At 44.7% G+C, this 24721-nt stretch overlaps 1 protein-coding gene across 1 annotated transcript in view; it reads right to left on the bottom strand.

The window, feature by feature from the left end:
• KHDRBS1 (KH RNA binding domain containing, signal transduction associated 1) overlaps positions 1-8142 on the bottom strand; it is a 39735-nt gene extending 31593 nt beyond the window's left edge. The window contains exon 1 of the mRNA XM_007534176.2: positions 7478-8142. Within this exon, the coding sequence (XP_007534238.1) occupies positions 7478-7859 (382 nt within the window). The 5' untranslated portion in view covers positions 7860-8142. The remainder of the gene's footprint in view (positions 1-7477) is intronic.
• Positions 8143-24721: the final 16579 nt, after the last annotated feature.

Below are 24721 nucleotides of genomic sequence, written 5' to 3'. Positions count from 1 at the left end.
GCAAAAAATGTTAGGGGCTAGGCAGTAGTGCACTTGGTTAAGCACACATATCACCATATGCAAGGATCTGGGTTTGAGCCTCTGATCCTTAAGTAGTAAAGCAGTTCTGCAGGTTATCAATCTTTCTCCCTCCCTCTCAAATTCTGTCAATTAAAAAAAATAGAAAAAAATGATAAAAAATGCTATTGTACTATATATACATCCTTATAAGCCTTGTTTTTTTCACTTAATATTAAATTTCTAAGAGTCTTCCATGTTGTTCATAGTATTACTCTTCATTTACATGTATGTAATATTTCACTCTATAAACTTCATAGTAGGGAATCAATGAAAAACAAGTTGACCATTTGTACCATCTTATGAATAAAAGCATTCATGTGCAAAGTATTTTGCGGTTATTCCTAGGTGTAGCACTGCTAAATTTTAAGACTTTCAAACATTAAGCTTTCAGATGAGGGAATAGGTTGTGCCTCACCTAGTAGAGCACATCATGAACAAGGACCTGGACTGAAGCACCACCCCACCACCTATCTCCACCTACAGGGGGCAAGCTTCCCAAGTGGTCAAGCAGTGTTGCAGGTGTCTCTTCTCTCTCCACCTAGACTTCTCTTACTCACAAAGAAAAAGGAGGCCACCAGGAGGAGTGTAGTAGTGCAGGCACCCAGCCCCAATAATAACATTTATGGTGAAAATACATTACAAAAATAAAATTTTGTCTTCATACCTAAAATAAAATATACTACCTTTTTAAATTTTTCTTTTAATTTTTATTATTGGATAGAGACTGAGAGAAATTGAGAGAGGAGGAGGATAGAGAAGGAGGCAGAGCGACACCTGCAGCTCTACTTCACCACTCGTGAAGCTTTCCCTTTGCAGGTGGGGACCAAGGGCTTGAACCTGAGTCCTTACACACTAATTGTGTGTGTGCGTGCATGTGCTTGGGGCCACCACCTGGCCCCAAGATTTTTCTAATTCATATCCTCCATAACCAAAAATCCTGTCTAATTTAATTTTTGTCAGTGCTTTAGGTTTTCAGTTTTTCTCATTTACCTTCATTTGTCTTTTTAGCTACTTGATATTAAACATGTCAAGATGAAAAGACAAACCTAGTTAGAATTTGGGAAAAAAAAAAAACAATGTTAAAAGTTCTGACATATATTAAATAAATAAACTATGCACCACTCCCAGCAGCCATTGTTTTTCCTCCCCCCCCCCCATTTATTTGATAGGACAAAGAGCAATTGAGAATGGAGGCAGAGGTAGAGAGATGAAGAAAAGAGACACCGAAGCACTGAAATTTTCCCCTGCAAGTGGAACCGGGGCTTAAATCTGGGCTTTTTTGCATATGGCATTATGGGCACGCAAAGGAGCATACCACAGCCTGGCCCCAGCATATTTATTTTATATTCAGATTACCTTCACTAAAAACTTAAGTTGACAATATGTGATTACAACATTCCTCATCTGTAATATGACATAAAAATTATCCTGCCTCAGGAAGATTAAAGAAATACCATTATCTCATGACACAAATTACATGGTCTACAAAGGTTATTGTTTGTCATGATTATTCACACATTTTTTTTTTTTTTACTACTTACTCAAAAGCATCTGATATATTTTTCTTTCAGGGGGAAAGGTGTAAGGTAGGACCACAGCACTAAAGCTTCTTTTTTGTTTAATTATCTTACTATTTATTATCTTTATTTATTGGATAACAACAGCCAGAAATCAAGGGGGAAGGGGAGATATAGAGGAAGAGAGACAGAGAGACACCTGCAGCCCTGCTTCACCACTTGTGAAGCTTTCCCCATGCAGGTGGGGACCGGAGCCTCAGACCCTGGTTCTTGCACATTGTAACGTGTGCTCAAACAGATGCACCACCACCTGGCCCCTCTGACGCTTCCTTTAGTATTTGAGGGCAAGGCAGAAACCTGAGTTGTACACATGGCAAAGCAGTGCATGTGCTACATTTAGTACATTTTTTTTTACTTTTATTTTCCCTTTTGTTTTTTTTAATTGTTGTATTATTGTTATTGATGTCATCACTGTTAGACAGGACAGAGAGAAATGGAGAGGACAGAGAGAAATGTTAGACAGGACAGAGAGAAATGGAGAAACAGAGAGGGAGAGAGCAAGACAGATACCTGCAGACCTGCTTCACCACCTGTGAAGTGACTGCCCTGCAGGTGGGGAACTGGGGGCTCGAACCGGGATCCTTATGCTGGTCCTTGAGCTTTGTGCCACTTGTGCTTAACCCGCTGCGTTACCACCCAACTCCCAAGTACTATTCTTTTTTTTTTAAGTATTTATTTTATTTATTCCCTTTTGTTGCCCTTGTTTTATTGTTGTAGTTATTATTGTTGTTGTCGTTGTTGGATAGGACAGAGAGAAATGGAGAGAGGAGGGGAAGACAGAGAGGAGAGAAAGATAGACACCTGCAGACCTGCTTCACCGCCTGTGAAGCGACTCCCCTGCAGGTGGGGAGCCGGGGTTCGAACCGGGATCCTTATGCGGGTCCTTGTGCTTTGCGCCACCTGCGCTTAACCTGCTGCGCTACAGCCCGACTCCCCCAAATACTATTCTTAAAAATGAGATCATTTGTGAATTTTTTTTCTACTGATAACAGCTAGTATGGCAGAAACCTACTGATCTGTACATCTTTTATCATCAGTCACCCTACTGGCCACTTTCCTAGGTAAACAACCATAATGTTAAGCAAAGAGTGAAAGTTTCTGCCTCTTTGCTAATATTTATACTTATATTTATACCTACATTGGTCAATAATCCCTGTTCTATTTCATTTCCTGGTTTCAATAGATATTGCTAGGCCTGTAAAATGAAATGGGAAGATATATTCCCATTGTACATTAAAAATTGAAATAATTATATTTACTATTTTGAATTGTAAACAGATTATTTGTTTGCCATTCAGTACTTTTTGAAGAGATAATTCTTGTGTCTTTTTAAGATCTTCTGGTCAAAATGTTTACTACTGCTGAATCATTTGTACTGATTTATCTTTTTTTCTTTTACCAGAGTACTACTCAGTTCTGGCTAATGGCAGTGCAAGGGACTGAACCTAGGACCTCAGAGACTGAGGTATGAGAGTTTCTTTGCATAACCATTATGATATCTACCCCTGCCTGGTTTATCATTTTTTTTCTCCAAATGGAAAAAGTAGAAAAAGAACACTGACAGAAATGAAAGTACTTTATATTTATTATGTAAGTAACACAAATAAGAAAAATTATTTTTGCTGTAAAAAACAAGCGTAAGTATATTCATCTTTGTATGTATGCAAGTTTACTTAATTTATCAACAAGTTTTGTACTCCATTTGGCAGCCTGGAGGTAACTCAAGAACAATATAGCATGTGCTTTGCATGCATGACAATGGGTTCCAGCCCAGGGACTGCAAAAATGATCACCATACTCTAACATCACCTTGTTTAATACCAAGTCTATATTCAAAATTGAAATCCCTCAGAATTGTATCTTCATTTTTCCATCATGCAATGAAGATGAACATTCATTCATAAACTGACAACTCACTCTTTCAACATAAGCAGACAGCAAGAAACAGGTGGTAAGAGTGAACAAAGCAGGCAAATGGTTCTTCTCCTGTTGGAGCTGCTATTTTAGCAGTAAAAAGTTTGAGAAGGGTGGTCTGGGAGGTAGTACAATGGCCAATGTGTTAAGACTTTAAAGCAGGAGGTACCAAGTTTGATCCCCAGAATCACAGGTACCAGTGATGATCTGGTTCTCTTTCCTTCTCTATTACATAAATATGTAAGTAGTCTGTCTTGTGGTACCTACATCATAGGAAATGGGCAGAGGGGCCTAAAGATGTCCCAGTTCCACATGCTTGCTTCTATTCTCTGGGTTTCTTTTGTATATCGACCTTGTCAACCTTCATTACCTAGTCACTAGCACTCTAATGATTTTCAAACATTTTCTTTTCGTGCTTTGTCCAACTAGTATAAACTATATATTCAAGCACTTGTTGCAGGTACTATAATGGTGGGGTGGAGAAGGGTAGGTATGCTCTAGACTCAGATTTGTTCCAACTTTCAGTTGTTTACTAATCTTGTTACCTTAGGCAAATTATTTAATCTGTGTGTCTCGGTTTCTTCATCAGTAACCGTGAGTAGTAAAATCCCCAAAGTAAGAGTGAGTAGTAAAATCTCCAAAGTAGCGTCATAAAGACTAATTATCTGATGTAACGTGCTCAGACCAGTGCCTGGCACAATGCACTACTAGCTATATTTTTCTTTCTCTTTTTTTTACCGAAGCACTGGTCAGCTATGGCTTATGGTGGTGCGGGGGATTCAACCTGGGACTTTGAAGCCTCAGGCATGAGAGTCTCTTTGATTAACCACTATGCTAGCTACCCTCCGCCCTAGCTGTATTTTTCTTACAGTATCCTTGTCAAAGCTTAAATACCACTCTTTTATCTTCTCAGTGTTTCACTTCCTTAAACTTAGTTGAAATCATTAGACTTATTTTTCTGGGTCATTCAAAAATACTTTAAAGTTGAGCTGAATGTCTTTCAAGACTCACTCAAAGGACCTGATGGTAGCACACCTGGTTCCCCCGACCTCCAGGGATGAAGCTTCATGAGCAGAGAAGTGCTGCAGGTGTCTCTCTCCCTCTCCCTCTCAATTTCTACCTCTACCCAAAAAGTGAGTAATAATAATAATAATAATAATAAAACTCACTCATACTAAGTATCCACATTAACTATATTCTTCAACACAATAGTATTATCTCAATTCCATTTTTCCAATTAAGAATTCAGTTTGGTGGTCCGGGGGTGGCATAGTGGATAAAGCGCTTAATTCTCAAGCGTGAGGTCCTGAGTTCAAACCCTGGGAGCACATGTACCAGAGTGATGTCTGTTCTCTCTCTCCTCCTATCTTTCTCATCAATCAGTAAATAAAATCTTAAAAAAAAAATTCAGTTTGGCGTGTGTGTTGGGGGGAGGGGACATTAAAAAAATATTAAAAATCTACAGAGCACTGTTTATTAAAAAGATCAATTGTGGGGCCAGGTGTTGGCAAACTTGGTATAATGCACAAGGACCCAGGTTCAAGCACCCAGCCCTAATCTGCAAGGGGAAAAGCTTCACAAGTGGTGAAGCAGTACTGCAGGTGTTTCTGTCTCTCTCCTTCTCTACTCTATCTCTCCACTCCCCTCTTGATTTCTGTTTCTACCCAGATAAATATAATTAAAACATCAATTGTAAGGCTTGGGGGGTGGTGCAGTGGACCAAGTGCTGGACTCTCAAACATTATATCACAAGTCTGATCCCCAGCATTATATGCACAGTGATGCTTTAGTTCTCACTCTCTTTTATCAATAAGCCTCTATAAAATAAGTCAGCTAGGGAGCCAGGCAGTGGCATACCCAGTTAAGTGTACATGCTAGCATGCCACCAATGATGGAGGTTCTAGCCCCCACTCCCCAACTGCAAGGGGGATGCTTCACAAGTCAAGTAAGTCTGAAGGTGTCTCTCTCCCTACCCTAATTTCTCTCCATCCAAACCAAATAAATAAATTTTTTTAAATGGAACATCAATTTTGATGTTTATCCTTAAAAAAATAATCTATTGTAAAAGACCACCACCAAATTGAGAACTTATGTGGTAATAAAGGCCAAAAAATATTTTTACAGATTATTCATTTACAACTAGAAGAAAACTACAGTGACAAGTTATTATCTAATAATTACAGATGAGGTTACTGTGAGGTTCAGGAAGGGGCGGGGGGGGGGGGGGTACAGTCAGTCTCATGTTGCCATGCCCAAGGACTAAGGCTCACACCCCTGGTGCCCACCTGCAGGGGAGAAGCCTCATTAGCTGCAGAGCAGTGCTGCAGGTGTCTCTCCCCTTCCTCTTTCTCTGTATCAGTCACTATGTGTGTGTGGGGAAGGGGGCAGCACCAGGAATGGCTGTATGGTCCAGGCATTTAGTCCCAGTGATAAGCAATCAAACCAACCTTTGAGTTCTAAAGTTTGGTATTTTATTCTAATACACATAATATGAAAAGCCGGGGAATTTTAAATTAGACAGTTAAGTCACCTTTACCATCCAGTCTGACATTCCTAACTGTATACAATTGTTCTCAGAGTCAATCATATACCTGGTGGTTGCTATACTCAAGACATGAAAAATATTTTTTCAAAGATTAAAAAAATCCCTAGCCCTCAAAAAACCTGCCAAGAGAAAAAAGTGACCAGTAATTTCAAATAATCCAATTGTTACAGAACAAAGCACCGAGCTGAAAATACAAGCAGTTCATCTGAATGTTCTTATTCTTCGTTACCATGTGCTTTGTGCACTGTATTTAAAAACGAAGAACCTTTACCAGTGTTGAAATAGAAAACAAAGAGAGGTAAACAGTATTTCAAAAAACTATCTGCCCATTATTTGAACCTTGTTAGGGTCCAACCATTCATTCAGTGTTAACGGCTGTGAATTTTTACTTGCTTATTAGCATGTACATATAAGATATACTTAACAAACAATGTCTAACTAGAAGTGATGACAAAACAAACGGCTTCAGGGAGAAATAGCAGAGATTGGGTGATTGGCCGATACTCAGCAAGAAAGAAGCGCTAGTCTGCAGACAGAGAACAAAGACTACTTCTATTATATCACTACTAAAGAAAAAAATACGAATCAAGGCCTTTAGGCATAAGCGTCGTGTGGCTTCTCAATTTCTGCACAATTTGGTGGGGAACGTCATGCCAACCACCGTCCACCTCCCCATCATCCCATTTCACCGCCCCTCGGTAGGTCCCCTCCCCACAAAGCGGTGAGGGCCAACACTCATAGTAAAACACAGGGGCTCAAGCTTCCAGCTCTGTAGTAATCACCATTTTACCCTCGAAGTCGGACATCTGCTCGGATACCCACAGGTTGCTCCTGGAGCCTCAGAGTAACTCAAGCTCCAGTCACTCACCCGGCCCTGCCTGCCTGCCTGCCTCCCTCCCTCCCTCCCTCCGCCCCTCCCCGCTCAGGCTGTCTCTTCACCTCCTACACCCTCGGATTAAGAACCTACCGCCACCTGCGATATCCGAAAAGCTTTTTTTGGAGGAGGTGTGTGCGTGAGGGACGGGGAGAAGCAGAGAGGCTGGCTTCTGGAAGAGTCTGAGCCTCGGAGAGCGGGGCGGCTAGAGCAGGAGGGGGGAGGCGGGGGGCGGGGAGCGGGGAGCGGGCGGGCATTCCAGCACGATCCAGCAAGACTGCGCGCTAAGGGATCGCCGAGCGGCCTTCGGGCCTCCGCTGCAGCCTAGAAATTTCCCCTCGCACTCTGAGCCGCGATGGGGCTGTGAAACCTAGGCTCCTGAAGACGGGGAGAGAGCGGGAGCTCGACAGGGCCCGGCTCCCCGGGGGCGGGAACCCGGGGAACAAAGCCACCGCCACCCCTGCCCCGGGGGCCGGGGGCCCCAGAGGCACCCGCGAGGCCGCCTACCTGCCGTCAGCAGCTGCATGGCGTGAGTGAAGGACGGGTCGAGCGAGTCCTTCTCGGCCATGAGTTCGGGCAGGTACTTGTTCTCCGGCTCCATCTTGACGGAGGCAGTGGCCGAGGGCGGCAGCAGCGGGGTCGGCGCCGGGCCGCCGACTGTCGCATCGGGACCGGTGGCCGAGGGCGGCAGCAGCGGCGGTGGCTGCGTGGCGGGCGAGGCCCGGGCGCCCCCCCGAGGCCCCCCTCCGCCACCCCGGGACCGATGAGGCAGCGGCGGCTGCCGAGTCGGAGGCTGACGCACTGACGGGTGGGCACCTGAGGGGTCCTTGGTGCAGTTGCGGCCCGAGCAGCGGCTCAAGCGCGCGGTGGGGTCTTCCCGGCGCTGCATCGGGAAAGATGTGCGATTCAGGGATCGAGGAAGCGACGCGGCGGAGGCCGGAGCGGCAGTTGGCGGGGGAGAGAGAGAACGGGAACGACGGAGCTCGAAGCCGACCCGAGCGACCCAGCGAAAGAGAGCACCGGAAATGAGGCGGCGCGCGTGCGCAGCCAGCCACCGGCACCGCCCTTGGGTCTCTCCGCGGAGAACAAAGTCCCAAGTCGGGCCACCGCGCCTGCGCACCGCCGCCAAGCCCCAAACAGGTCGCCTCCTCAGCTCTCCTTTTCCCTCCGAGCCGACCAGGCCGAGGCCTTGTGCGCGTGCGCGGGCTTGGCTGGCTGCATTCGTTTTCTTTTCCACGTGACCCGGCGCTAGCGGGACACGTGTCTCCTCCGTCTTCTGGCTGCGTGCGCGGAGAGGGCGGGGGCTGTGGAATGTCTTTGTCTGCGCGCGGGGCCCGCGGAGTGTGGGGCGGGAGACCTGTTACTCGCGGGGCCACGCCCCCTCCAACGGCCGGGCGTCCGAGGGGCCTGAGCGGCGGGACCCCGCGGTGTGAACGGGCGCAGAGCCGGGGCCTAGGGGCCGCCGGCAGGGGTGGGAAGACGGAGAACTTAAGTCATCTGGGCTGGAAGAGAGGCGGGAGGCAGCTTGGGCCCCCAGAAGAGAAAGGACGCAGGAGGGACGACTAGAGGAGAGTCTGACGTAGGGCTGAGGGGTGGAGACGCGGAAGGCAGGCTTGGAGGGAGAGAGTGAGGAAGGAGGAGGGGGGGAGTGCAGGCCGTCGCAGGCGAGCGGGAGCTTGGAGCCGTGGACCACAGCCCAAGGAGTCTCTGCCCCACGTCTCTTTCCCGAAAGGGAACCAACCAACCAAACAAACAAAAAGCCTTTTCTCTTCTGGCTGTGAAAGGCCCTGCCGTTCCGCAGGCCCCTGTGGAAGTAGCTGTGCGGCCCGAGTCAAAATGTCCACCTTTTGTCTTGCATTCCCTCCCCCCAGATAATGTCTTGAGTTGAATACGCAGTTTCTAGGTCAGCCTGGAAATGAGGGATTACTTTACGCAGCCAGAGATAAGGGCATTGTTACTTTAATGGTAATACGTTGTAAATTTATCTGCCACGGAGAACACTCATTCAGTTTCAAGTGCCTATAAATTTGAGGCGAGGGTAAAGCCGCTGGTGAGAACTCCCTGTCTGTTTTGGTTTACCTCTTTCTCTCCCAGCCTGCTTTCAGCTTCCATTCTGGAAACAAGTCCTTTCATCTCGCAGCAGGGATTATTTGATTTAGTTAGCCGTGGTGGGTAGTGGGGCCGGTAGGGTGTAATGTTTTTGAATAATCCTAATGAAGAATGTAATGCATCAGGGGCCAAAAGACAAGTGGATGTTGAGGTTGAAGTTTCAAGCAGAGGTTAGATTTCGAAGGCAAAGGGAAACCTGAATAAATGAGCAGAGGTGAGAATGTCAGAGATGCACCTAAAAACGTTGAAATCTAGTTGTGAAGTAATAGGTGGATTGAGAGAGCAAATACAAAGAGGAGGAGGATAGTGGGTTAAAAAGGATCTATTCTCTTGCAGCTCGTTTCTGCTGCTGTCTTTGAAAAATCCTGCCTGCATGGTATCACAAATGACTGTTGTGTCCTTCCTCTGTAGCGAGATGCCCAGTACCTTGAACTGAGGCTAATAAAACTTTGATAAAGAAGTGTCAGAGAAGGAGCTCAGTAGTGGTGTCTGGGTTTCTAGACTAAAGTCAGCAGTCTAGCTGGGCAGTTGTCAAACCTTCACTTACTTTTTCTGAGAGTGGGATTGCAGGAAGGTTTAAGCTTTTGGTGAGAAGCACAAAAAGTAACCTCAAAGATGGTGGGTTTGGGGGTTGCCAGTATTTACCAAGTAAGTGATGCAACAGCCTTCCAGAGTGCAGGCGGGTGGTGTGTGTTGCCTGTGTCTCTCTGTGTATAACAGCATGACCTTGTGAAATGACCCTCACTAGAGTGAGGCAAACAAATGAGACCCCAGCAAAACCTTGTCTTCTCTCTGTGTCATGAAGAAAACCACAATTTATCTGAGATTGGGTTTCCTCTACTACACAGTGGGGGTAATGTCATCTACCTTGCAGAACTGCTTGTGAATATTAACAAATATCGATGTAGACCTCCTGACACAGCTTCTCAGCACAAGTGATTTCTACTGTGACCCATAGTGCCTAATGAAGGTTTCTAGGTATTTTCATGTTGGCTATTCGTCTGATGGGCTTGTTCTCCAGTCTCTCATTTTTACTATTACTAGACTTTGTGTTGGAGACAGGAGGTTTCAAGAATACTGTTCCTTCCATCCTTTTTTAAAATTATCTTTAGTTACTTATTGGATATAGACAGCCAGAAATCAAGAAGGAAGGGGGTGATAGAGACACCTGCAGCCCTGCTTCACCACTCACAAAGCTTTCCCCCTGCAGGTGGAGACTGGGGGTTCAAACCCGGGTCCTTGTGCACTGTAACATGTACACTCAACCAGGTGCGCCACCGCCTGGCCCCCCTTCCATCCTTTTTCCTCCCATCTAGTCACCCAGATGTGGGATGAAGGAGCAGTTAAGAGCATGATGACTGAGTTAGGTCTGGATTTTTGGCTCTATTATTATTACTATTATTAGATAGAGACAGCCAGATATTGAGAGGACAGGGGTGGATAGAGAGGAAGAAAGACACAGACCTGCTTCACCTCTCCTGAAGCTTTCCTCCTGTAGGTAGGGGGCTGGAGGCTTGAACCTGGGTCCTTGTGCACTGTAATGTGCACTCAAACCAGGTGTGCTACCACCCGGCCCTTTGACTCTTTTACCGGCTGTAGGATAGAGAACTTTAATCAACCCTAGTCTGCCCCTGCTCCTGTTAGGATAAAGCTGGGGGTAGTATATAGCAGTACTTCTTCAGGGCTGTTACGATTTAAAGTGTCTCTGTTAAGCATTCAGCAGGAGGTAGGGTTGAGAGGTGGCTGTTAGTTAGGTGCTTGACCAATGATAGGGCCACTATTATTACTGCACTCACTCTGTGTACCTTATTTGCATGAGATCCCTCTCTGGAGGGGCTAACTTAAACTGTGTGATCTCAGTAGATGGAAATCGGCAAGCCCTGTTTACCTCCATGCTTTGAAACCTGTTCCTGGGAGAAGAGTGGCTATAGCCTTGGGCGCAGGAGTTTTCTTTTAAAGGTGTAGTTTATATTTTATGCTAGATAGGTAGAGAAGTCAGAGCACCACTCTACATGCACCACCACGGCTCGAACCTGGAACCTCAGGCAAGTGAGACCTACACAGTATCAGTTGAACTATCTTCCAGGCCCAGCAGAGAGTTTCTTTTTCAAGAATGTATGTAGTACAATGTTCTATCTAAAACAACTACTTGTGCCAAATATGTGAAAGGTGGGGAAAGACATGGGGGCTGAAAGCCAACTATTTATATATTTATTTTTAACCAAAGCACTGTTCAGCTCTGGCTTAGGATGTACAGGGGATTGAACCTGGGAGGTTTTTTTTTTTTTTTTTTTTTTTTGTCTCCAGGGTTATTGCTGGGGCTTCATGCCTGTACAACAAATCCACTGCTCCTGGAAGCTATGTTTTTTTCCCCTTTTGTTGCCCCTGTTATCACTGTTGTTACTATTATTGTTGTTATTGCTGTCATTGTTGGAGAGGACAGAAAGAAGTGGAGAGAAGAGGAAAAGACGGGGAGAGAAAGATAGACACCAGAAGACCTGCTTCACTGCTTGTGAAGCGACCCCCCTGCAGGTGAGGAGCCTGGGGCTCAAACCTGGATCCTTATGCCAGTCCTTGCACTTTGTGACATGTGCGCTTAACCTGCTGTGCTACTGCCCAGCCCCCTGGACCTGGGAGTTTACAACCTTAGGCATGAGACTCTCTGCATAACCAATATTCTATTTACCCCCACCCTTAACATTAATTTTTTTTTCATGCAGGCAGGGAGACAGTATAATGGTTATGCAAAAGACCTCATGCCTGAGACTCTGAGGCTCTGAGGTCCCAGGTTCAGTCTCCAACACCACCAATAAGCCAGATCTGATTAGTGTTCTGGTCTATTTTCTTTATCTCTTTCATTAAAATAAATTTTTTTTAATTTCCAAATTTTTTAATTATAGAAAGTGCTTCTAGTTCTAAGAAAAATCCAGCCAAAACATTGGCACAAAGTGAAATTTAAAATTGCCTTAAAACTTTTCTAGATTTTATTTATTTATTAATGAGAAAGATGGAAGAACCAGACATCACTGTGGTACATGCGCTAGTAGAGATTGAACTCAGGACCTCATGCTTGAGAGTCCAATACTTTATCTACTGTACCACTTCCCAAACCACTCCTTAAAACATTTTGCATAACCTTTATGCTATTCTCCAGGCCCAGTCTCCCTGGAATTTTTTACTTAGTTTTAAAGGAAATATTCTGTTCCCCTTTCCTCAGTATATATAAATCTACCTCAGGTGTGTGAAATAGCTCACTTGGAGTGCACTGTTTAGATAGTGCATGACCCATGTTCAAGCGGCTCCCCACAGCATTGAAGAAAACTTTGGTGCTGTGTTGTATGTATCTATCTAAAATCAATCTTATCTCATTTTCATGTTTGTATATTATTATAAGTTGATTCCGATTTTTTTCAGTATCACAAACCATACTTTCATAAGTATCCACCACACCATTTTTGTAGGGTGTGTGTGTTATGCAATAATGGTTATGCAAAGAGACTCTGATGCCTGAAGTTCCAAAGGCTCAGGTTCAATTCTAGGAACCACCATAAGCTAGAACTCAAAGCTGAGCAGTGCTCTGGTTAAAAACTAAAAAAGAGGGGGTCGGGCGGTGGCGCAGTGTTAAGCGCATGTGGCGCAAAGCGCAGGGACGGCGTAAGGATCCCTGTTCGAGCCCCCGGCTCCTCACCTGCAGGGGAGTCGCTTCACAGGTGGTGAAGCAGGTCTGCAGGTGTCTATCTTTCTCTCCCCTTCTCTGTCTTCCCCTCCTCTCTCCATTTCTCTCTGTCCTATCCAACAACGAGTTGCGTCAACAAGGGCAATAATAATGACCACAACGAAGCTACAACAAGGACAACAAAAGGGGGGAAAAAATGGCCTCCAGGAGCGGTGGATTCATGGTGCAGGCACCGAGCCCAGCAATAACCCTGGAGGAGGAAAGAAAACAAAAAAAGAAGAAAGAAAAGAAAAAAGAGGGAGTCAGGCAATAGCGCAGCGGGTTAAGCACACGTGGCGCAAAGCACAAGGACCAGCCTTGCAACAAGGACCAGTTCGAGCCCCTGGCTGCCCACCTGCAGGGGAGTCACTTCACAAGCGGTGAAGCAGGTCTGCAGGTATCTTTCTCTTCCCCTCCTCTGTCAATTTCTCTGTCCTATCAACGACGACGATGACATCAATAACAACAATAATAATTACAACAATAAAAATAACAAGGGCAACAAAAAAGGGAATAAGTATTTTTTAAAAAGTTGTGTACTGGTATCTATGGGATATATTTAACATAAGTGTCAAGTAGCAAGGTAGACAATATCTTCTTTTCTCACCTTCACATTACTTCTGGGTACTGTTCCCCCATATTTTTAGTCCTTACCAATGTGGTAGATGAAAATAGCATCAGTCAGGTTCAAGCTCCCAGTCCCTACCTGCAGGGAGGAAGCTTCACAAGTGGTGAAACAGTGCTGCAAGTGTCTCTCTACCTCTCCCTCCCATTTCAATTTTGTTTCTCCTATCAAATGGAAGGAGGGAGGGAGGGAGGGTGGGAAGGAAAGAAGGAAGGAGAGAAAGAAGAAAGGAAGGAAAGAAGAAAGGAAAAAATAGCATGAGATTCAACAATGTATAAATGTCCCTGCCCTCAAGGAGTTCACTTATTGGAGTCAATTTTGTAAACCAAGACTTACCATTTACTCATTTCCTCCTCAGTATTAAAAGTGTTAGGGGACTATAAACCAGTGCTATGTAAGGAGTGACCAGCTGAATTAGGGAAGTTGGATTTTTGTGAAGTTGCCAGGTATGTGTGTGTAGGGTGGGGTGAAGTAGGGGTTAGGGAGGACAGGGCATTTAAAAATCAGGAATTCATCAGAGTTTGCTCCCATGCCTATATGCTGTCCTCCAAGAAGAAAACTATTTTGAGGGGCTGGCTGGTGGTGCATTTAGTTGAGTGCACATGTTACATTGTGTAAGGACCCCAAGTTCGAGCCCCAGGTCCCCACTGCAGGGGGAAAGCTTTGCAAATGGTGAAGCAGTGCTGCAGGTGTCTCTCTTCCCTTCTACCTACCCTTACCCTTTCGATTTCTGGCTGTCTCTATCCAATAAAGATAAAATCATTATTAAAAGAAAATGGGGGCAGGAGGTGTCGCACCTGGTTAAGCGCTCACATTAAAAAAAGAAAATGACTTTGATAGGCTTATCAAATTAAAAAAAAATTGAGATGTTTGCCAGAATATAAACAATGGGAGATATCATACACACCTATATTTCATACTAGGTGTGGTACGGGAGGTGGCGCAGTGGATAAAGCACTGTACCCTCAAATATGAGGTCCCGAGTTCAGTCCCTGGCAGCACATGTACCAGAGTGATGTCTGGTTCTTTCTCTTTCTCTCTTATCTTTCTCAGTAAATAAAATCTTAAAAAAAAAAAAAAAAAAAAAGCCAGGTGGTGTACCTGGCTGAGCACACATGTTACAGTGTATAAGGACCTGAGTTCAAGCGCCCAGTCCCCACTTGCAGGGGGAAAGCTTTTTGAGTGGTGAAGCAGTTTTGCAGATGTCTCCCTATTTCCTCCTTTCCTCTTGATTCCTGGCCTGTCTAATAAATAAAGATAATAAATTTTTTTTTAAATCTTGATGATTTAGGAGGTGGCACAGTAGATAAGGTGTTGGACTTGAAAACATGAAGTCGTCCTCAGTTCAATCCCCAGAATTTGAAATTCATGTGCCAGAGAACTCTGGTGTTCCATCTCTTTCTTTCTCTCTCTCTCTCTCTCTCTCTCTCTCTCTCTCTCCCCTGGAGGCTATTTTTTTCCCATTTTGTTGCCCTTGTTGTCATTATTGTTGCCATTGCTGTTGTTAACATTAGATGTTCTAGGAACCCTGGCCACTTCTCCCAGAAATGACTTGTTTCTGCCTTTAGAATTCACTGCCTCTATCTCCACTGGGCATTTTGCTGCATTTCTGATTTTACAAGCATTTGACTTAGTGATTCTATTCTAGAGGGATGGTGCTCATGGGAGGACATTGAAATAGGGTGGGGAAAGGACAGTGGAAGCTGAAGGAACCTAGAGGGTTGCTTGACTGAGCTCACTATGCAGGAAGAGAGAGAATTTGGGACTTTCCCTTATACTGTGTCATATTTTCTGGTGGTGGTTACTTTGTTCCAAGATAGAAGGTTCTGTCAGCAACCACTCATGGGTGAGGGTCATACCAGGTTCTGGAAACTCAGTTCCCTTCCTCTTGCCTTTTCAAGCAAAATATTCCTGCTGTTGCCAGCTTCTGGCTACCTCAATCTTCTTTTTTAAAAATTTTATTTTTATTTATTATTGGATAGAGACAGAAATTGAGAGGGAAGGGGAGATAAAAAGGGAAAGAGATAGGGATGCAGCCCTGCTTCATCATTTGTGACACTTTCCCCTGCAGGTGGGGATGAGGGGCTTGAACCTAGTTCCTTGCTTATTTTTTAAAGTTATCTTTATTATTGGATAAAGACAGCTAGAAATTGAGTGGAAGGGCGAGATAAGGAGAAAGGCAGAAATCACCTATAGCACTGCTTCACCACTCGTGAAGCTTTCCCCCTGCATGTGGGGACTAGGGGCTTGAACCTGGGTCCTTGAGCATTGTAATGTGTGCTCAACCAGATTTGCCACCACCCAGCCCCTCTTTTTTTTTTTTTACTACACTATGAATACACTGCTCCTGATGGTCATTTTTCCCCATTTTATTGGATAGGACAGAGAGAAATTGAGAAAGGAGGGAAAGATAGAGAGGGAGAAAGAAAGACACCTCCAGACCTGCTTTACCACCTGTGAAGCAACCCCCCTGCAGGTGGGGAGCTGGGGGTTTGAACTGGGATCCTTGAGCAGGTCCTTGCTTCGTATTATGTGTGCTTAACCTGGTGTTCCACTGCCTAGCCTCCCTTGCTTATTATAATGCATGTGCTTAATCAGATGTGCCATCACCTGACCCCCAATTTTTCTTTTAATTTCCTTGCTACATCATTTGAATTGCTTTTTTCTATTTTTTTTCTTTTACCTCTAGTGTTATTGCTGGGGTTCAGTGATGGCACTATGAGTCCACTGCTCCTGGTGGCCATTTTTTCCTTTTTATTGGATAGGACAGAGAGAAATTGATTGAGGAGAGCAAAATAGAAAGGGAGAGAGAAAGAGAGAAATCTGCAGATCTGCTTCACTGCCTGTGAAACGTTCCCCTCCTACCCCACAGGTGGTGAGCTGGGGGCTCGAACCTGGATCCTTGTGCAGGTTCTTGCACTTTGTACTATATGTGGTTAACCTGGTGCACCACCGCCCAGCCTCCCAGCTGTTTCTTCCTTTCTTTCTCTCTTTTTAAAATTTTTTTAAATTATCTTTATTTTATTTGATAGAGACAGCCAGAGATCAAGAGGGAAGGAGGTTCTTCTTCTTCTAGCGTTTGCCCTTCTTCCGTAGCCAGTCAACAGCGTCAGGTTGAGCCTGATGTAAAGTTTCGAGACCTCCTTTGAATCTGGAGAGGTGGCAGTCATTGACTATGTGGGTCATAGTCTGTCTGTAGCCGCAGGGGCAGTTCGGGTCGTCTCTGGCTCCCCAGCGATGGAACATAGCGGCGCACCGGCCATGGCCTGTTCGATAGCAACTGAGGAGGGCCCAATCATAACGTGCTAGGTCAAAGCCGGGTTGACGCTTGCAGGGGTCTGTGATGAGGTGTTTGTTCTTTACCTCAGCTGACTGCCAACTCTGTTTCCAAGAGACTGGAACAGAGAAGTTCAGTGTAGGCATAGCGGACCAGATTGGGTGACGAGACGTCAAGCGTTGGACAGGGTGGGCGAAGATATCCGCGTATATTGGCAGGTCCGGTCGAGCGTAGACGTGGGAAATGAACTTAGATGATGCCGCATCCCGACGAATATCTGGCGGGGTGATGTTGCTAAGAACTGGCAGCCATGGAATCGGGGTGGAATGGATGGTTCCAGAAATTATCCTCATGGAGGAATATAATTTGGAATTGACCAAGTGGACATGGGGGCTACGGAACCATACTGGGGCACAGTATTCTGCAGTGGAATAGCATAATGCCAGAGATGACGATCGTAGTGTGGAAGCGCTCGCGCCCCATGAGGAGCTGGCCAGTCTTGCAATGATGTTATTCCTCGCGCCCACCTTTGCTGCAGTTTTTATGAGATGTTTGTGAAATGACAGAGTGCGATCGAGAGTAACGCCAAGATAGACTGGCTGGGCTTCATGCCGGATTCTCATATCGCCAAGCTGCACATTAAGCTCACGCGAGGCCGAGGCATGGTGTAGATGGAAAACAGATGATACCGTTTTTGCAGTGCTAGGGATTAGTCGCCATTTTTTACAGTAATCAGATATCAGAGACATGTCTTTCGTGAGTGTTTCCTCGAGGATGTCGAACTTGGATGCCTGAGTTGCACAGCAGATGTCATCGGCGTAGATGAACTTCCTTGAAGTTTCTGGGAGGTCATTGATATAAATATTAAATAGCGTAGGAGCCAGAACAGAGCCCTGGGGGAGGCCACTTGAGACAAGTCTCCATCTGCTAGACTTGTCACCCAGATGCACCCGGAATCTTCTGTTTTGGAGAAGAAATGATATAGTGTTGGCCACCCATGGAGGCAGGCATCTTGAGATCTTGACTAGAAGACCACGGTGCCAGACCGTGTCATAGGCTGCTGTGAGATCAACAAAGACAACACCCGTCTTTAAATTCTTCTGGAATCCATTTTCAATGTAAGTTGAGAGGGCCAGGGCTTGTTCACAGGTAGATCTTCCTGGGCGGAAACCAGCTTGGGCGGGTGATAGGAATTTCTCTGTAAGATGAGAAATACGTGACAGAAGCAGCCTCTCAAGGAGTTTGTGATAGAGAGGGAGAGAGAGAGACATCTGAAACACTGCTACACCACTTGTAAAGCTTTCCCCCTGCAGGTGAGGACCAGGGGCTTGAACACAGGTCCTTGTGCACTGTAATGTGTGCGCTCAACCAGTTGCACCACCACCCGGCCCCTCTTTCTCTTGTAGGGAACTATTTCCCTATTTTAAAAATTATTTTTATTGGATAGATACAGAAATTGAGAGGGGAGAGGGACATAGAGGGAGAGATGCAGAGAGAAACCTGTAGCCCCTGCTTTACCACTTGTGAAGTTTTCTGCAGGTGGGGACCAGGCGTTTGAACCTTGGTCCTTGCACACTATAATGTAAGCACTTATCCAGGTGCACCACCACCTGATTTGTTTCTTTTCTTTCTTTCCTCCTCTTCCTCTTTTTTTTAATACTTTATTTTGTTTTTTGAGAGACACAGAGAGAGACACACAGAGAGAAACACCAGAGCACTGCATAGCTCAGGTTGTTTTTATTTTTTATTAATGAGAAAGATAGGAGGAGAAAAAAAAGAGCTAGATATCACTCTGGTACATGTGTTGCCAGGGATTGAACTTGGGACCTCACGCTTGAGAGTCCAACACTTTACCCACTGCACCACCTCCTGGACCACACTATTTTTAACCAGAACACTGCTTAGCTCTGGTTTGTGGTTGTGCAGTGGATTGAACCTGGGACTTTGAAGTCTCAGGCATGAGAGCCTCTTTTCTACCCCCTGCCCCTGAATTTTTTTTTTTAACCAGAGCACTGCTCAGCTCTGGTTTATTGTAGTGCAGGGAATTTAACCTGGGACTTCGGAGGCTCAGGCATGAGAGTCTCTTTGCATAACCATTATGCTATTTACCTGCCCCCTGAACTGTTTCTTCATTAAATTTTTAAAATTTTTCTTACTATCTTTATTTATTTGGTAGAGACAGCCAGAAATTGAGAAAAAGGGGGAAATAGCAACAGAGAGACACCTGCAGCACTGCTTCATCACTTATGAAGCTTTCCCCATGCAGGTGGGAACCAGGGGCTTGAACCCAGGTCCTTCTGCATTGTATCGTGCGTTTAACCACATGTGCCACTACCTGGCCCCTAAAATTTCTTACATTACCTGAATTTAGTTCAGTTTCTTGCTGAGACTCAACCATTTAAAGGTGAGCTACAGAATTCTGGAAGTTATGTCTATTGTTACAAAAGCATATCAAGGGGCCAGGCAGTGGTGCACCTGGTTAAGCACACACATAACAGTGCACAAGGACCTTGATTCAAATCCCCTCTCCCCCACATGCAGGGGGAAAGCTTCATGAGTGATGAAGCAAGGCTGCAGATATCTCTCTTCCTCTCTATATCTCTTCCTCCTTTCTCAACTTCTCCCTCTCTCTACCCAGTAATAAATCAATAAAAAATAAAGATGGCATAAAAAAGTGCATTAACTCGTGTCAATAGTACTATAAGTCATTAAACCCCCACCAGCCCCAATAAAATTCTTTTTCCCCTTTTGTTGCCCTTATTGTTTATTGTTGTTGTTGGATAGGACAGAGAGAAATTGAGAGAGGAGGGGAAGACAGAGAGGGGGGAGAAAGACACCTGCAGACCTGCTTCACCGCTTGTGAAGCGACTCCCCCTGCAGGTGGGGAGTTGAGCTCCAATGGGGATCCATAGGCCGGTCCTTGCTCTTTGCGCCATGTGTACTTAACCCACTGCGCTACCAACCAGCCTCCATAAAATTATTTTTAAAAAAAAGCTACAAAAGACTAAGAAGATTAAATTTGTCATTATTATTAAGCACTTACTGAGTACTTACTACACGCAAATTAGATTTGGTGTATAAAGATTAATGCCAGTTGCTGCTCCAGCATATAAACCAGTGGGAGCCAGATTTGTTCACAAACTGCATAATATGGCAGATGGTCCCTGATGGACTTGTCAGTGTGCTGTGGAACAATGACCAAGGAGGTGGCTTAGCATAGCTGGAGAAATAGCCAGGTCTTGTTCTCTCTCATATGCATGTAATCTGCTGATTAGTGTCAATAGGCTGCAGCTGTGTAGGACCTGGGTTCAGACAGTGGCAAGAACACAGCCAGACCTAGGAAGTGCTAGGGGGTAGCGGCCACATTGGGGATCTCCATGAGGCTGCAAAAGGAGGGAGAGTCTCCTCAGGTACATTTTATGTATTTATAGGAGAGGGAGACGGGGAGTGAAAGATAGACACCTGCAGACCTGCTTCACTGCTTGTGAAGCTACCCTCCTGCAGGCAGGGAGCCGGGGGCTCGAACCGGGATCCTTACTACGGTCCTTGGGCATTGGGCAATGTGTGTTTAACCCACTGTGCTACCGCCCAACCTCCCCTTTTTCAAAAATAGGGGTTACTGGGCAGGAGATTGTTTACTAGTTATGTAAAAGACTTCCATGCCAAGGAAGTCTCGTGTTTGATTCCCAGCACCAAAATAAACTAGAGGTGAGCAGTGTTCTGGTAACATGTATAAATAAATATTATGATGGTTATAGAGTTGCTGTTATGATTAAGTGTCAATGTATGTAAAAGACTGTACAGTGTCTTCAACAAAAGATTGAGATTATTATGGTCCCAGGTGTCCTATAGTTTAAACATTCCTTTTGCAGTCTTGCTCATTTGCACAGCCAAATAGTAATTTAAAAAAAAAAATTTATTCCCTTTTGTTGCCTTGTTTTTTTTTCTTATTGTTGTATTTTTGTTGTTATTGATGTCATCGTTGTTGGATAGGACAGAGAGAAATGGAGAGAAGAGGGGAAGACAGAGAGGGGGAGAGGATAGACACCTGCAGACCTGCTTCACTGCTTGTCAATTGACACCCCTGCAGGTGGGGAGCCGGGGCTCGAGCCGGGATCCTTATGCTGGTCCTTGTGTTTTGTGCCACCTGCGCTTAGCCCGCTGCACTACCACCCGACTCCCTCTCTTGTATCTTTTTAATTTTTGTATTTATTTATTGGATAGAGAGAGCCAGAAATTAAGAGTGAAGGGGGTGATAGAGAGGAAGAGAGACAGAAAGACACCTGCAATGCTGCTTCACCACTCACAAAGCTTTCCCCCGCTAGGTTGGGACTGGGGTCTCAAACCTGGGTCCTTGTGCATTGTAGCTAACATATGCACTCAATCAGGTACACCACTACCCGACCCCTCTCTCCTTTTTTCCTTTCCCTCTCAATTTCTCTATTATATAAAATAAACAAAGTAAAGAGAAAAAAAAAGACTTTTTCTCATCTAAAATGTGATGGATGAGACCAATTATTTTTTAATTGATGAAAGTTTCATGTAATTAAATATGTAATACAAATGAAAAGAGAATGGAAGGGAGTGATGCTTATGGCAGACTTCAGAGAGGAGGAGATTGATTTGAACCTTCAAGAAAGAGTAGAAGGAATTCATGAAGTAGAGAGGGGAGAGAGTAAAACATAATCACAGAATATCTTAGCTTTTGTTCAGATCATTGTAGTATCTCCTCCACACCTTGCCCTGTAAATTAATTTATTGATAGCATCATGTCAGAAAACATGCATTGAATCTCTGCTTTATGCCAGTGTAATAGATACTAAGACCGTTAAAGTCAGAGTTCCTGCTCTCAAAGCATTTCTAGTCCCACTGAGGAGTAAAAACATTCTCAGAAGAGTTAGCTCATGGTTAAGTGACAATGGATTTGGTTCATAAAAGAGCAAGGAAAACTGAGTATACTGTCAAAGTTTGTGCCTGGGAGCCCTGGGACAGTAATGCCATTTATAAAAATGTTAAGCTTAAAAAAAAAAAAAAAAGAGCAGAGGGTAGACAGCATAATGGTTATGCAAACAGATTCTCATGCCTGAGACTCCAAAGTCCCAGGTTCAATCCCCCGCACCACCATAAGTCAGAGCTGAACAGTGCTTGGGTTAAAAAAAAAATAATAATAATAAATAAATAAAGGAGGAGGCTGTTTTGGAAGCAGATATACTCACAGTAAAACATCACAGTCTATGTAAAATTATTACTTGCTGGGGCCAGGAGGTGGTGCAACTAGTAGAACATGCTTATTACAGTACACAAAGACTGGGGTTCAAGCTCCCAGCCCCACCTATAAGATAGAAGCTTCATGAGCAGTGAAACAGTACTGTATGTGTGTGTCTCTCTTTCCAATTCCCTCTTCCTTTTCAATTTCTCTGTTTTTATCCAATGTAAATAAATATTTGGGGCCAGGTGGTGGAAAACTTGCTTAAGTGCACATATCACCATGTGCAAGTACCCAGGTTCAAGTCCCCAATCCCCACCTACAGGGAGGATGCTTCATGAATGATGAAACAGGTCTGCAGGTGTCTATCTTTCTCTCTCCCTCTCTATCTCCCCTTCCCTCTCAATTTCTCTCTGTCCTGTCAAATAAAAATAAAAATAGAAAAGAAAAAAAAAAAAAAAGAAAGGAAATAGCCACCAGGAGCCATGGCTTGTTGTTGTTGTTGTTGGATAGGACACAAAGAAAATGAGAGAGGAGGGGAAGATAGAGAGGGAGAAGAGAAAGATAGACACCTGCAGACCTGCTTCACCGCCTGTGAAGTGACCTCCCTGCAGGTGGGGAGCCAGGGGCTCCAACCAGGATCCTTAAGCTGGTCCTTGCGCTTCGTGCCATGTGCGCTTAACCCACTGCACTACTGCCTGGCCTCCTCCAAATAATTTTATTGAGGGAAGAGATAATAGTTTACAGTACAATTGTTGATACATGGGAACAATTTCTCAAGACACCCTTTGATAGATGTCTACAAAGAAGCTGGAGGTTTCTATTGTTTCTTCAAAATTTCTCAAAGGAAATTTCTGGGACCCGATAATGCTTCAAAGCTTTCTAAGTCCTTCATTGTATAAAGTCAGTATCCTCTTCCTGGGTCATTTTCAGTGGTTCCAGTGCTGAGATTCTGCCTACAAACTATAAAATTTAGTATCATTCAAAACTGCTCTACTAATTTACAGTTCTCTCTTTATTACATTCCTTGCTTCACCTTAGGGGCTGAGAACAATGTATTTCTTTTGAACTTGCTTTTCATTAAGGAAGGAGAAAGCATGAGAGTTCATTTACTCCTCTAATTTTTAGAAATGCTCCAGCAGAATCAGGCATTTCTCGTTGGTTGGTGCCTCATCCTGGCAGCTCCAGTGGGCGGCATCCCTTTTCCTGTCTAAATGCTGTTGGTAGAGTCTCTGGCTGGCTGACAGAAGTAATAAAGCATTTGCCTGGCAGTCAGGGGTGGGGGTGGGGCTGCAAGGCAGAATTCTTTTTTTAAAAAAATATTTTTATGGGAGTGGGCGGTGGCACAGCGGGTAAAGGGCAGGTGGCGCAAAGTTCAAGGACAGGCATAAGGATCCAGGTTCGAGCCCCCGGCTCCCCACCTGCAGAAGGTTTGCTTCACAAGCGGTAAAGCAGGTCTGCAGGTGTCTATCTTTCTCTCCCCCTCTCTGTCTTCCCCTTCTCTCTCCATTTCTCTCTGTCCTATCCAACAACAACGACATCAATAACATCAACAATAAAACAATAAGGGCAACAAAAGGGAATAAATATTTTTAAAAATTTATTATTGGCTAGAGACAGAGATAAATTGAGAAGGGAGGGGGAGATAGAGAGGGATAGAGACAGAGAGATAACTGTAGCCCTGCTTCACCACTCCTGAAGCTGTCCCCTGCAGGGACTTGAATCTTGGTCCTTGTGCAGTGTAATGTTCGCACTTAACCAGGTGCGCCACCACCTGGCCCCACAGGCAAAATTCTTTTTTTTTTTTTCAATTACTTTATTGGGGAATTAATGTTTTACATTTGACAGTAAATACAATAGTTTGTACATGCATAACATTTCCCAGTTTCCCATTCAACAATACAACCCCCACTATGTCATTTATCATCCTTCATGGACCTGTATTCTCCCCACCCACCCCAGAGTCTTTTCCTTTGGTTCAATACGCCAATTCTAGTTCAGGTTCTACTTGTGTTTTCTCTTCTGATCTTGTTTTTCAACTTCTGCCTGAGAGAAGGCAAATTTCTTAATTCTGTCTCAGAAACCTTAACCTTAGTTGTGGCCTGGGCAAGACCTAGCAAAGGCAGTGATTTTTTTCTATTGTCACTAGGGTAATTTATGGGGTATCTACTACTCCCTAGAGCCTTCCCCCTGCCTTCTATTTGATGGGACAGAGAGAAATTGAGAAGGGAAGGGGAGATAGAGAGGAAGAGAGCGTGCAGGGTGGTGGTACACCTGGTCAAAAACACTGTGGCCCATGTGCAAGCACCACAGTTCAAACCCCCAGACCCCACCTGCAGGGGGGAGTCTCCACAAGTGGTGGAGTTGTACTGTAGGTACATCTCTCCCTCTGTTACCCCCTCCCTTCTCAAATTCTCTCTGTCCTGTCAAAGAAAAGGAAATAAAAGAAAAAGAGAGGAGATTGGGAAAGGAGGGGAGGAGAGGACAAAAGGAAAAAATGGCCATCAGGAGTCATGGATTTGTAATGCAGGCAATGAACCCCAGCAGTAACAACAGTGGCAGATGAGAGGAGAGAGAGCGAGAAGAGAAAGGTACTATGGAGCAGTTTTGAAATTTACTCATTTCAGGGGGGCTTGGATGGTGGTGCACTGGGTTAAGCGCATATAGTACGAAGAGGAAGGACCTGAGCCCCCACCTACAGAGTATGCCTCATGAGCAGTGAAGCAGGTCTGCAGGTGTTTGTCTCTCTCCCTCTATATTTCCCCTTCCTCTCTGAGTTTCTCTCTGTCTATCCAATAAAAAAGGAAAAATTGCTACCA

The sequence above is a fragment of the Erinaceus europaeus genome, chromosome 13, assembly GCF_950295315.1.
Source record: "Erinaceus europaeus chromosome 13, mEriEur2.1, whole genome shotgun sequence".
In the NCBI taxonomy this organism is placed as follows: domain Eukaryota; kingdom Metazoa; phylum Chordata; class Mammalia; order Eulipotyphla; family Erinaceidae; genus Erinaceus; species Erinaceus europaeus.
The sequence above is the reverse complement of the archived record's forward strand: the minus strand, read 5'-3'. Positions and strand labels throughout refer to the sequence as shown.